This window comes from Ylistrum balloti, unplaced genomic scaffold (assembly GCF_031769215.1).
Source record: "Ylistrum balloti isolate Yb309-2 unplaced genomic scaffold, AGI_CSIRO_Ybal_v1 Utg369584, whole genome shotgun sequence".
In the NCBI taxonomy this organism is placed as follows: domain Eukaryota; kingdom Metazoa; phylum Mollusca; class Bivalvia; order Pectinida; family Pectinidae; genus Ylistrum; species Ylistrum balloti.
Window position 1 is genome coordinate 390,991 of NW_026781873.1, and position 15,816 is coordinate 406,806.

At 32.8% G+C, this 15,816-nt stretch overlaps 1 protein-coding gene across 1 annotated transcript; it reads left to right on the plus strand.

Moving 5' to 3' along the window:
* Positions 1-706: 706 nt before the first annotated feature.
* LOC132543748 (glutaredoxin-3-like) lies at positions 707-8,387 on the plus strand. The gene is made up of 10 exons (XM_060207273.1): positions 707-771; positions 2,447-2,561; positions 3,213-3,287; positions 3,548-3,667; positions 4,631-4,715; positions 5,128-5,217; positions 6,091-6,235; positions 6,419-6,529; positions 6,903-7,035; positions 7,312-8,387. Exons 1-10 carry the CDS (start codon positions 707-709, stop codon positions 7,360-7,362), a joined length of 990 nt encoding a protein of 329 aa, XP_060063256.1. The 3' UTR covers positions 7,363-8,387.
* The last annotated feature ends 7,429 nt before the right edge of the window (positions 8,388-15,816 follow it).

The window sequence follows — 15,816 nt, forward strand, 5'->3', positions numbered from 1 at the left end:
TACATGGTGTGATTTATCAAAACATATTTTTAAACACATCATGTATTTCCAGAAATGTTACCATGGAAACACAATTGATGCTTCTGATTGGTCGAAAGTTGAGATATTGTCCGTTACTGTTCCCCAAAGTCTCCTTAGTGAAATTTGGTTGCCATGGTAACTAAACAAAATCAGGTCACACATTATTTGTTTAATGGCCCACGAAAGCAAGTTGATAACGGAATGGTTCATATAGAAATTCAAAATATCGCTGGGACTTTATTCTAAATCAATTTATCATAAAATCTTTGCGGCATCTGCGGGCGGGGGTTGGATATAAGTAATCTTCGGTGTGACATTCCTAGTTGAATTGAACCTCTACAAGCATAATTAAATTGAATCTAGAGTTAATTCAATTAAACTACGTCCCGTGATATTAAGGTTAAGTGTTAAAACGTATCTTTTTTATACAAGCTGAGTGCTAATTTTTACCATGGACCAGTGACGGACTTAGAACAGATAGTTTAAAGTTGTAATACAAGTTTATTTACATATATACCGTACTTTACAGTACAGGTATTTAAAAGGTAGGTTGATGAATTTTTGTGATATCAAAAATATATTCCGACTGAATACCAAAATATTAACATATCCAAAGGCACCAGTTTTGATTTTTCAAAAGTGGCCTCCCTTCGAGGAAATCTTTTCTTCATATGACAAAATTGCAATGGCCGCCATGCGGGAAATCGCCGATGTAAAATCCTTCGAAGAAGTTTTAAATAGTTCAGGAAGGTTTGTTGAGCAAAGAATTAAGACTACTTTATTTAATTGACGTTGGCAAACATGGATGTCAAAGTATGTGTGTTCACTGTCAAATGGAGTCTTGATCACATTACATCAACGAGGACATTTTCTCCGTTTTAATATTCCGCCTGATAATTGTTTACATGTTGTTTGAAGTACTAGTGTGGACGTACCAGAGCCACGAAATCAACATTCTAAAAATAGCAATACACTTGAGAGCATATTACAATTAATTAGTAATGTTATGTTATAATCTAATGATATATATATATTTTGTTACTAAAAATAAAACGCACCCCATTTCATGATCACCTCTGCAGTTTTAGACATGAACAAAAACTTAGTTAGCGAAAAACATATTGAATCTGAAATATGAAAGTTACATTTTAGTCATATCATATTTGTAATTACCATTTTTTATTTAATCTGTGCATTTAGAATTAACCTTGTGTCATTTCATTTATACACTACATATTAAATGTTTATTTGGTCTCCTATGGCATTTGATTAATGTAACCAGCAGAAAAAAAACAACAGAGTCTCTGCTTCATTCTATAGTTTGATTCTTCTTTAATTTTAATTACATAGCATAATCTTTCTTCGCTTCACAATTAATCTCGCTGAGATGGACAAACAATCTTTTTCAATAGAAACTAACTATATATGAAAAATACAAGAATAAAATTCAGTAACTTCTGAGATTCAAACCTCGTCTATGACAATTAAAAATTTTACTGAATTGGAATTTCAACTGAAGTAATTGCAAGACAGCAAATTTCGCCTGTTATCATTAAGTTGCTCAAAGACAAGGCCATTTCGAAAAAGAAACCCATAAATTTTGCAGCAAAAAGGTTGTTTATTGAAAATTGAAATTAGATAGGTTTTGGATATGAATTGAGGGTTGTAGCTTTACACAACCCAGTCGCCCTGTCCTTAAATGTTATAGAGTGTTCTTATATTCTTGTGTAATCTGAATTGCCTACAGTAATAAAATGTCTCTAATCCTGAAATGATCCGAGATGACCATGATCAAGTTTTGTCCTTTTTGTGACTTTGTCTGAATTGCTGCCATCTTAAAGAACACATTTTAAACATTATCTCAAGTTCCACTGGTGCCATTAAGCTGAAAATTAGTGGAATTGTTAAAAGGACAAGAAGTCTTAAAGTATTGTGTAATTTTCTGCTTTCTGTACAATTGTACAATTCTGGTTAACATGATCCATCTATTTTAAACATCTTAAGTTCAATCCATGGAATTCAACTGAAACTTTCCTGTTATGATCAGGAGAAATCCTGACAAAAAGTTGTTATTTTTAGAGTCAGTTCAATCCAGTATGTCCAGTACTGCAATCTTTAAAATCACATTTTGAAACAAACTTCCTCTGCAGTTCCACTAGTGCAACTGAGTTCAAGTTTTGTGGGAAAATTAAGGAACTGAATCAAAGAAAGGGTTTTTTTTGTTTGTATTTTTTTTTGTCACCTTTACTGTAAAATTTTTTATACTGTTTTAATCAACTAATAATTGTTCCCACTACTACTAACACCACAGCTGTTATTACCATAAGTCATTGTAGTCACCATGAATCTCTTTTTATTGAGAATAATTTTGTGGCAGTCTTTGTTGGAAGTTCATTTCTGTAACTTTTATTTTTTCTTATTACAGCCAGCTGGTGGTTGCACATTTCTCAGCAGCATGGGCTCCTCAATGTAAGCAGATGAATGGGGTCCTAGAGGAGCTTAGTAAAGATACACAACTAGCCAAGTCTCTATTTCTTAAGGTAGTGACTTCATAATTATCATTTAAATAATTGTAATTTTGTGTTTTCTATCTCAGTTAATGTTTTTGATTACTTACAGTCATTATATTAGGCACATTTTTTATATAGTTTAACCTTGTACTTTCATATTGTATCCTTGTGTAGAGGAATGAGAAGGTGTTAAGTGCAGGTGTCAGGTACACACTGTTCAGAAAGTTTATCTAGCAACAGTAGTTCCCTGGTGAATTGCTGGGTGTCGGGTACACGCTGCTAAAAAAGTTGATGTAGAGACTGAGGGTCAGAGATCCAAGTCCTGGTCTGATTCAGTTCTCGTATCTTTCTTATTTATATGAATTTAACTTCACTTCCCGAGGAACACTATAATAAATATCCTTGAAAATACTGTATTTGTAAGAGAAATTTTGAATACAGCCATAGAGGTACCCCTATAACATAAGAGACTGGTGGTGGTACAATTCATTATCTAACATAATGATCATAGATCTCTAAAACTGTTGGAGTAACCCTTAAGAACACATAAATCTACATTAAGGACAGTTAATCTCAAATTTCAGATAGTGACCAATGAAATTGGTGTGATTTGATTGCATGTTGATTTGATTGTATGTTTACTCAGGGTTAATTATATTTATGTATTTTTTGTATTTTCAGGTAGAAGCAGAAGACCTTCCAGAATTGTCTGAAAAATATGAAATAGCAGCTGTACCAACCTTTATATTTTTCAAGGTAAATAGTCATGATTGATTGACAATGGCTTTTCATTTTACATTGCAAAAAAATTAGTCTTCTTCATCATGACCCCGACTTATGAATCTTTCTCTGAAAACCTTTCTTACATATGAAAGTAGTCTCCTCTATCATGATGCAGATCTATGAAACTTTCTTGGTGTTAAGGATTTTATAAACTGTCCAAAAAAAATAACACAAATATTTGAGGAGGATGTTTGTATCTGGTAAGCTTGAAATGTAGCGCATTTCTGTTTCAGAACAAGTCTAAGTTGGACCGGATTGATGGAGCAAATGCAGCAGAGTTAACTAAGAAAGTGAAAACTTTATCATCATTAACAAATGTCCCTGTACCTGATCAACAGCCTACCCAAAAACAGGTAATGATGATAACAAACTTATTATCATTAACAAATGTCCCTAATGATGATAACAAACTTATTATCATTAACAAATGTCCCTGTACCTGATCAACAGCCTACCCCAAAACAGGTAACAATGATAACAAACTTATTATCATTAACAAATGTCCCTGTACCTGATCAACGGCCTACCCCAAAACAGGTAATGATGATAACAAACTTATTATCATTAACAAATGTCCCTGTACCTGATCAACGGCCTACCCCAAAACAGGTAATGATGATAAAAAAACTAATGATCATTACCAAATGTCCCTGTACCTGATCAACAGCCTACCCCAAAACAGGTAATGATGATAAAAAAACTAATGATCATTACCAAATGTCCCTGTACCTGATCAACAGCCTACCCCAAAACAGGTAATGATGATAACAAACTTATTATCATTAACAAATGTCCCTGTACCTGATCAACGGCCTACCCCAAAACAGGTAATGATGATAAAAAAACTAATGATCATTACCAAATGTCCCTGTACCTGATCAACAGCCTACTCAAAAACAGGTAACAATGATGACAAAATCCAAGGATTTTAAAATAATGACCTTTGACCTTGCCCATCAGGCTGCTAGGGGCAGACACCCATAGTTTATTAAAGATATTGTTCCTCTTCCCCAAAGATGCTTCTTAAATATCTTCTCAATTATTTATTACTTTCTAGTATAACATAAGCTCATGGTTCTTTTGGAGCATGTCAGCTGAAAATAAAATCATTATTAACAAATGTGCCTTTACCCAATCAACGTCCTATTCCAAAACAGGTAACAATGTGAAAGCCATTCGTCATTATCCATTATGTCTGCATAATTAAATCTCAGTGCCATTCAAACATACTTAAATAAAACTTTTAATCAGATGTGTTAAATTTGATATGTTAGAGAACAAACATTGTTAATGTAAGGTTATTTATTCTGCTGTAGGACATTAATGAGAGACTGAAGATGCTCGTCAACTCTGCTCCTGTGATGGTCTTCATGAAGGGATTTCCAGATGAACCAAAATGCGGTAGGTCTTAAAAAATTAAATGTGTCTTTGGTGAAATGTAATATGTCTTAAAAGATAAATTTGTCTTTGGTGAGATGTAATAAAAAATTAAATGTGTCTTTGGTAAAATGTGATATGGCTTAAAAAATAAATGTGTCTTTGGTGAAATGTGTTATGTCTTAAAAGATAAATGTGTCTTTGGTTAAATGTGTTATGTCTCAAAAGATAAATGTGTCTTTGGTGAAGTTTGATATTTCTTTGGTTAACCTTTGATCTTTTTGGTTGGTATTCACAACAAGGGCTTTGCTGACATAGACCATACATGTATAAGAAAACACTTTATCATTGAAATAGACCAAAATCTGGTAATAAGAGATTATCATGTGACATCGGTAGTTATTGTATGTGACCTGAAGATAATTTACTATTTCAGGATTTAGCCGACAGTTGGTACAAATCCTTAATGAGAGGAATGTTAAGTTCAGCTCATTTGACATCTTGGGGGATGATGAAGTACGGCAAGGTAAGGAAATTAATTTTGTTGTCCTGTAATAAAGCCACTGTTATACATGTACATTGGAACTTTTTTTCAGGTTTTTAATGTCAGCAGAAGTTCTTATAACATAACCAGTAGAAGATTTGAATGTTACATTTCAATAACTACATGGTCACCTTCAAACAAAGTGTAGCTGAATTGATTACCGTACATTATGACCATTCTGTGTATTTTTGTGTCTGTAATCTGTTTACCATCTCGTCATCAACCTTTTTTTTCACCTTAGTGTAAGAGGATTAGAGTACAGCCGAAAAAGTTGGTTGATTCTTGTACACTACATATGTCATTGCTAGTACGCTCCACATTTATCATTTGTTTGATGAAGGTGACCATGTAGTCATCAAAACATCACTCTCAAATCTTCTACTGGTTGTGATATAAGATGACAATGACCATGTAGTCATCAAAACATCACTCTCAAATCTTCTGCTGGTTGTGTTATAAGATGACGATGACCATGTAGTCATCAAAACATCACTCTCAAATCTTCTGCTGGTTTTGTTATAAGATGATGATGACCATGTAGTCATCAAAACATCACAATCTAATCTTCTACTGGCTGTGTTATAGGAACACTATTCAACCAACGTCTATGTATGTGATGTTGATTTATACATGGATACCAGTATATTAACATGTACAAAATGTCTTTGCCATAAACAAGCCAAACCAGAACAACCACAAAATACTTGTCTTGTGAAATGAACGAACTATAAATTTGAAGTGTTTGTTCACTAGGCCAATACTGTATTACCAGACATGATGTTGAAAAAATCTCTGTTCATAGAATATTAACATGATATGAAATATAACATATAAGCTGCTTTGCTTTGTTTATAGGTTTAAAGAAATATTCAAACTGGCCAACATATCCTCAACTGTATGTCAGTGGTGATCTTCTTGGAGGACTTGACATCATCAAGGAACTCATAGAGTCTGGCGAGTTTGAGTCTCAACTTCCTGAACAAGTTCAACTAGAAGACAGGTATATCTGGATAGTGCAAAATGTTACAGTTATCCTTATTGATACAACCATGTAACCACTGATAATGTGTGCTGTATAGTTAGAGGTAAAGATTGATTTGAACCTTTTTGCATGCATGATGAGTTTTAATTTATCATCAAATCAGGATCACACCAAACATGTCTTATCCTTTGTAATTCTCAGATTAAAGTCCTTGATCAAAAAAGCACCTGTGATGTTGTTTATGAAAGGAGATCGGCATGTTCCCAAGTGTGGATTTAGTCGCCAGGTGATCACGTTGCTAGGAGAAACAGGGTAGGTACTTATCAGTTGACTTGATTTGAATGTTATTGTGGTGTAATATAAAAATTCTATATAGTATATGTAGTATGTTACAACATTAGATTTTTATTATCAGCTTTGAGATATCACTATGTCCTAGAGGCAGATTAAGTGTTCCTTGCCTAATTATTGAAACTACTGAACCTGCGAATACAAATATAGGTGATCAACACATGTTATTAAGATTATCATTGGAAAAATCTTACCTGTTTCTAAGGGAATATTTCTATATTTTCTTAATTCAAACATGCACAGACTAACAACATTCAGGTAGAAACTCAAATAATCCTAACTTTGATGTTTAATGAATGACAATGATTTCCTATGTTGTTACCCACATTTACAGAGTTCAGTATGAGACATTCGACATACTGGCAGATGATGAAGTACGGCAAGGATTAAAAAAGTTTTCAAACTGGCCAACATATCCACAGCTTTATGTAAATGGAGAACTGGTTGGTGGTCTTGACATTCTCCAGGTAAGGCTTTGTAGAGGTAGTACTGTTAAGAATACATGTACATATGTATCATAAATGTAACAGTTATTTTATATTATCTTCTTTCCTGAATGGTAAAATGATAATTAACATCTCATTTGGATAATATTTCATTTTCAAATTTTATCAAAATATCAAATTTTTTAGCCTTACTTACTACTTATGGATTAGATTAATTACAAAATAATTGTTTGAAGTCCAAAATATTTTTCCTTATTTCATTAAGTATGCTGATAATTGTTCTTTTTGTGTTTGTAGCAATTAAAAGAATCTGGAGAACTAGAGACTATATTAAAGGAAGGACAATAGACTTGATAGTGACAACAGTGTAGATAGCTGTGAATGGCAGAGATGAAATAATCATTGTGGGAGGGAAGAGGCGGGGGAAAGTGGTGGGATACCTTAAACAACAGGGTGTGTTTGGGATGGGGATGGGGTTGCTTCATGTGTCTCAAGTTTAATATCAATATTTACATCTACACAATACTACTATTGCATTTTTTAAAAACTTTGTTAATGTTGGATAATGATTGAAGCAAGATCATTATCTGTGTCTACATTAACACTGTGTACTTGTACCAGGGCCCTGTGTTACTATCAGGCTGTCCTATCAGAATGACAGTTACCTCTGTCTACATTAACACTGTGTACTTGTATCAGGGCCCTGTGTTACTATCAGGCTGTCCTATAAGAATGACAGTTACCTCTGTCTACATTAACACTGTGTACTTGTATCAGGACCCTGTGTTATTATCAGACTGTCCTATAAGAATGACAGTTACCTCTGTCTATACTAACACTGTAATTGTACCAGGGCCCTGTGTTATTATCAGACTGTCCTATAAGAATGACAGTTACCTCTGTCTATACTAACACTGTAATTGTACCAGGGCCCTGTGTTACTATCAGACTGTACTATAAGAATGACAGTTACATCTGTCTACATTAACACTGTGTACTTGTATCAGGACCCTGTGTTATTATCAGACTGTCCTATAAGAATGACAGTTACCTCTGTCTATACTAACACTGTAATTGTACCAGGGCCCTGTGTTACTATCAGACTGTACTATAAGAATGACAGTTACATCTGTCTACATTAACACTGTGTAATTGTATCAGGACCCTGTGTTATTATCAGACTGTACTATAAGAATGACAGTTACATCTGTCTATACTAACACTGTAATTGTACCAGGGCCCTGTGTTACTATCAGACTGTACTATAAGAATGACAGTTACCTCTGTCTATACTAGCACTGTAATTGTACCAGGGCCCTGTGTTACTATCAGACTGTACTATAAGAATGACAGTTACATCTGTCTACACTAACACTGTGTACTATGAATACCAGGTCCCTGTGTTACTATCAGACTGTACTATAAGAATGACAGTTACCTCTGTCTATACTAACACTGTAATTGTACCAGGGCCCTGTGTTACTATCAGACTGTACTATAAGAATGACAGTTACATCTGTCTATACTAACACTGTAATTGTACCAGGGCCCTGTGTTACTATCAGACTGTACTATAAGAATGACAGTTACATCTGTCTACATTAACACTGTGTACTTGTACCAGGGCCCTGTGTTATTATCAGACTATCCTATAAGAATGATCATTATTCTGTCTATACTAACACTGTAATTGTACCAGGGCCCTGTGTTACTATCACCTTTGTGATGTAGTCTTGTATGAATTAGGATGGAAACATTAGACTAACACAACTTTTCACATGTTAGAAGTGTGCTTTCATCAAAGAGAATCAAGCCTACAAAGTAGTTTTTACTTGCCATTATCCTTGAAATGTTTAAACCTTTCGTGTTTAATTTATTTAGATATTCACTTGTAGCATGCATCATAAGTTCGGAACTGAAAGTATCAGAATAAACAGATGGCTTGGAATTAAGAGACAGACGTTGTGTAATGCTATGACATGCAATTTATTTTTAGCTTTGTGGTGAATTCTACAGACTGATAATATTTATACACCACCTGCTCATTAACTACATTAAGGATATAATAATTATTAATGTCCAATTTTGAGACTTTGCCAAGTTTTTGACATTTAAGAATCTCACCTCACAGGTGGGGATTTCTTTGTTACTCTCCAGGACATGGAGGGGATGTCACATGTAATATATACCCTTAATGTAGAAGTTTTTTGATGTTTTGAATCTGCTGTTTTCTAACTAACCTATTGTACATTGTACCATATGTTTGCTATTGTTAATTCTTTTTATCAGTATTTTGGTAGGTTTGTGTATATAATTGTTGGCTTACACATGGTGACCTGTTGCTATCCATCATATTTGCTGTCCAATTACCAGTAAATCTATTCAAGGTCATAGGTTTCAAACATGTCCCTATCTGTAAATGGCTTTTGAAATTTTGAACTGTTACATCTATAGGTAGTAAGGATTTTGTTTAAATAGATGGCTTTGACCTTCATTTTTGTCCACAGGAATTACAATAAATAACTTAAGAATACGCAATCATAAAATCTATGGCGAGGACATCTAGTCAGTCCCAAACAAGAATGGTGTGTTACTACCTACCTAGGATATCTACTCAATTATCCTGAATGATTACATGTGAATTATATTATATCTGACAAAATATGAACAGAAGAACAATAGAGGAGTGGAATGATGTTATGGAAAATCATCTTGGTTGTTTTTGAGGAAGTGGTTAAAATGGTTGGACTGCCTGAACACTGGGGCTGGACTGCGGAATAATTGGCACATGCAGTATTAACGGGCAAGTTGTTTGTCTGGAACTGACTGAATATCACACGTTTTCTGAATTTCTGTAGGGTCTAGATATGTGATATTCAGTATGGAACATATCCTATTGTTAGTCAATAGTTTTGTTTGACACGAAATTTTGAAACTGCATTTTGAGCTTTACAATGAAACAATTATCATGAAACAGTTTCCAGTCGCCTTAACTGTTCCAACATGGGTACACAAAGTAGCCTTTGTCCTCAAGATATAGCAATAAACCATGCACACATTTCTCTATCACAGCTGGGGACTGATCCAGAATTCTTGAAAGAGTAAGTGCTCAAAGCAGGTTTTAGTGGAAGTCTGAGCTGGTTGTTTCTTTTTCTCAGGTAAACTAAAGATATTGGCAGCAGTTTTAAGGTTGGCCCTGTAAGCTGTTCAAGTTTGATAATCCACTTAGTGCATTATATACATCTCAACAATTCAGGATTAGTACAAAATGGCCCGCAATGTCAAGTCATTGTGATGTTAGATCTTTGTAGACTGGAATTCTGACTGTTTGATACTCTACTGAATAAAATTGTTTAAATGTTGTCAGTCTTGTTCCCAGAATTTGTAATTCAATGACATAAATGGAACTCTAAGAATTGCTCTCTGATACACCTCTAACACAATGTAAATTGTTGGATAATTTTCACAAAATAAATTCTCATTATCAAAGTATAAATGATTTGCGTGTGTTTATGCCTAGGGGTATAATGGAACAGTATAAGGTTTGTCATGGCTTGTTGGTACCTACATAGTTGTGAAATTTCACATCCAAAAGGATACCATATTTGGCACTTGAAACAACTTGCAGTACCTCTGTGTTGTTTTGGTGTAAGGGAAAGCCTTTGTTACTGAAGTGTTTGGATATCTGTTTTTTTGTTTCAGTGTTTAGGATCTCCTTTAATATTTCAGTGAATGTAACACAATTATCATTCAGTGTTAGGGAACCTCTGTTATATTGTTTTTTGGGAACACCCTTGTTGTTTGATGTTAGGAACTCCTCCATGGTTTTAGTGCTTGGGAACTCCCTTGTCTTTCTTATGTTGAAAACCCTTTTGTTCTTTTGGGTTTTAGGAAACCTCTTTTCCTTTGGGTGTTTGGAGACCACCTTGAAGTTGTTAAGCTATTTGGGAAATCCTATGTTTTGTTGTTTGGGGACTCTTTTGATGGCCCTATAGTGGAATCAGACATAAATCTTTTAAATAGTTTTCATTTAGTTTATATGCAAATCAAATACAAGCCCTACAGGATTATTGTTATTTATTGATAAATATAAAAATAAGATAAATCTGGATTTTCTTTTTTTATTTGCTTCATTACAGTGTACATAAAATGCATGTATATTGTATAAAACAAAGTTATGATCATTGTGTGTTAGAGATAAAGCATATGTAATTCCACAAAGCTGAAATCAGTTTATTCCATAAAGCATTTTATACTTCTTGGCTATAGAAACAGTTGGTAGATGTGGTAGATTTCCACTGCATATATTTCAGTAAACACTTAGATTTGTACAGTAGAGTTGAACTGTAGATTATATATAGCAGTGTGTTACAGATACAGCATATGTAATTCCACAAAGCTTAAATCAATTTATTCCATAAAGCATTTTATACTTCTTGGCTATAGAAACAGTTGGTAGATGTGGTAGATTTCCACTGCATATATTTCAGTAAACACTTAGATTTGTACAATAGAGTTGAACTGTAGATTATATATAGCAGTGTGTTACAGATACAGCATATGCAATTCCACAAAGCTTAAATAAGTTTATTCCATAAAGCATTTTATACTTCTTGGCTATAGAAACAGTTGGTAGATGTGGTAGATTTTCACTGCATATATTTCAGTAAACACTTAGATTTGTACAATAGAGTTGAACTGTAGATTATATATAGCAGTGTGTTACAGATACAGCATATGTAATTCCACAAAGCTTAAAATAAGTTTATTCCATAAAGCATTTTATACTTCTTGGCTATAGAAACAGTTGGTCGAAGTGGTAGATTTCCAGTGGATATATTTCAGTAAACACTTAGATTTGTACAGTAGAGTTGAACTGTAGATTATATATAGCAGTGTCAAGAATTCCTTTGTGGGTGTTACCTGCGTGACCTAGAGTAGAGAAATAACACAGAGACAGATGCATCTTCATTAGAAGAAATATTTCAGATAAACTTTAAATCAAAATGACACTTTGATATTTTCACTATGTTAACCTTTTTCGAAAGTTTTATCAAGATCAAAACAAAATTGAAATAAAACTGCATTTAATGGCAAAGACAAAAAATCTTTGGATAATGAAACTGATGGCAGAGACAACCTGACATAGACATACCTATCTATGTTTTGCCTTAACATGTGAAAAAAAGCACAAAATAGCTACTGTCTTAATGCAGTACATGTCACATAATCACATCTTAAAACATCTATGAATGATATAATTACATTCTGAAGGCTAAACATCAAATTTCTAAATCAGATTTTGACAACAAAAGCACATTTTGGAATTGATAATAAATATATAACAAGATGATAATCACAAAAAAATCTTAAAATAACATGATATATATTAGCAAATAATTAATGGACAATATAACAATAATGTAATGGACGATAAAACAACATTGTATAACACTATTTATCCAGCAATCAGCCCATGTGTTACCACCCTGAAATCCTGTCACAAACCCCCTCCCCCACCCACCAGACTTTGAGTAAGAAGTAATGTGATGCCACCTGGGCTTATTACAGGATAAATACGGTTATCTGCGTGCCTTTAAGAAATGATAACAACGATCACTAATCCATAAAATTCATGAATTACTTTGAGCACATATTGAATTTATCTAGGAGTTTGGATTATTTCAACTTGTCGAGTTTTCAACAAATAATTTCAATACATAAATATTAATGTTTCAGAACTATATACGGTATGATGGAAGGAGTAAAGAAAATCATTCTGCCCTTGCTAGGCCTCAAACTTATTGTCTTGAGAACATCCTACCACAAGGCTAAAAGGAAATTCTATAAAGAACAAGGATTTAAAGCAGTTGTAATATTATGTACAATGAAAAATACTATACCAAAAGTAATTAAACATGTCTATATTTCTAAATGTCACTTCCATGCTTCAACCTCTGTTGATACACTCTGTGTTTCATAACTATATTCAACGATTCTTGTTAGAGATCTACGTTGATCTATTTCAAGTTATTTTTCAACCAAGAAGTACATGAAGTCACATTAAGTCTGATTATGACCACAACACTTTAATTAAGTTAAGAAAACTGCTTTTGCAAGATTACTTATGAATAACACCTGATATATTTCATTGAAACAAACACAATTAATCACAACAGCATTTATGTTACATATTTATATGTAGAGAAATTAAACATTATACCTACATGTAACTTTGGGCAGATGTTTAGATGAGAAGGAAACCACGGAATAAGTAAATCTCAGTCACACATTTGTTGCAGTTATGCTATTGTAAACTGGAAAGTTAACATTGGATGGTGAAATTTCAACACAGAAGACAGCAGACTTTAGAGTGAAAATATATATATAAGAAATGGGTTTACATGACTTGTATAAGGACCTTGACAAACCACTTTCTACCTCTCTTGATTGTCAAGCTGATTACTATAACACCTGAGAGAGTAAAACAAATGGAATGTTGACTAGTTAGCAACATGCATGCAAATCATTGCTACAAGCAATATACAAAACTGACATAAGTGGAAAACATTTTAAAGCTATGAAGACTATATTTCTTATTGAAATAGACACCATGAACAAATTAACAAATGTAAAATGTTACATCTGTTTGTAATCCAGAGTTATCTGCTCTTATTAGCAGGTATAACATTTGTCTGTGTGAGAAAATTATCATTTTTTTTCACAAATTTTTATGATGTTACTCTCTTAAAGAAATAATGAAACAATCAATACCTGCTAACAAGAGCAGATAACTCTGCATTAAGTAAAGACAGAATTACCTAACATTTGTTTTCCCGTTGAAATTTAGGACACAATATACAACAATTTCAACATTTACCATCCAAACTGAAACATATGTAATGTTGATTGACATTTAATATATAAAATAGCTACCTACATTATTCACTCAGTAAAATCAATATTAATGCTTGATTATCTTGAAACATTTAAAAAATTACTTGCAAATGTTCAAAATTTTTTGATATGGAATTTATGTTCTCTGTACCACTTTAACACAACAGTATTTTACAATTTGTTGACAAAGTCTGCAAACAAGCACCATTTGTGAATGGCAACTAGCAACTGAAGTATGGGTAATCCTAAAAATGAATTCTGTTGCTAGGCAACACTACGATAATGACAATGTCATGAATCAGTTATTATAATCTTGTAATATGTCTATCATGAAAATATTTTAAATGGATTTCACAAACATTATTACCCTCAAGCAAACAAAGATTTATAACATTGGAGGGTTAGTGTCAGAACTAACCTTTCAAAAAACAAACTATGACATGTTTTTATATTTACCCTCCATTGTGTGACATCACATACATGAAACCCTATTTACCATGTATCACAGACATACAATTCCACCTTTTTTATCACCCTTTCATTACCTGAGTGTAAAATGACGTTTTAAGCATAATGACAACAAATAAATATATACTACAATAATTGCTACAAAATTTTTTTGTCATTTTACCAGCAGCTTCTTATCTTAAAAATCAGCAAACATGTTAGGTTTCTCCATAATTTTCTTTTAAAGATACAGTCATCATTTTATTCCATACTCAAAAATTGCAAGAGCTATTATTGTACAACTCCTTGACACCACCTGTGAACAAGAAACTGATTTTTCAATTAATTAACTACAAGGTTGATTATGTATCAAGTCAATATTTTTTCCAATGTATTACCAATTTATTTACTTGATCATGTGCAAATTTTACAATTTGGTGTCAAAAACGGAAACACAGTGGTATTTAATTTTAACCAAGTCACATTGCAGGATATAAAATTGTATATGTCAATTTTGGTATAATGTGTTACTTTCTCAATTTTCAATTTTTGCCACTTTACAGACACTGGTGAAAAGAAGACATCGGTGAAAAGTAGACACTTGCTGAAAGTAGACACTAGTGAAAAGTTGACATCAGCAAAACATAGACATTGGTGAAAAAATACCTGTTACATAGTATCTATCATATAAATACCTGTTACATAGTATCTATCATATAAATACCTGTTACATAGTATCTATCATATAAATACATGTTACATAGTATCTATCATATAAATACATGTTACATAGTATCTATCATATAAATACCTGTTACATAGTATCTATCATATAAATACCTGTTACATAGTATCTATCATATAAATACATGTTACATAGTATCTATCATATAAATACCTGTTACATAGTATCTATCATATAAATACATGTTACATAGTATCTATCATATAAATACCTGTTACATAGTATCTATCATATAAATACCTGTTACATAGTATCTATCATATAAATACCTGTTACATAGTATCTATCATATAAATACATGTTACATAGTATCTATCATATAAATACCTGTTACATAGTATCTATCATATAAATACCTGTTACATAGTATCTATCATATAAATACCTGTTACATAGTATCTATCATATAAATACCTGTTACATAGTATCTATCATATAATAAGTGTATCTGTCCAACAGGTAGATCTTCATTCAATATTGAGAGGTGGATAGAGCCTTCAGCATTAAAAACATGTGCTTTATCAAATTGTCAATTAAAACTTTTGATGACATCTAGGAAGACCAAAAACAACAAGAGGGCTACCAGCCTTGATGGTCACCTGAGATAGGCAATATTGAATATAAAGGTAAAGGATAGTTATCAAGTGTCATGAAACAGAAATTGTGACAATGAATATAGTAAGCCCCCGAGGGGTCAGTCAGGATCAAAATGG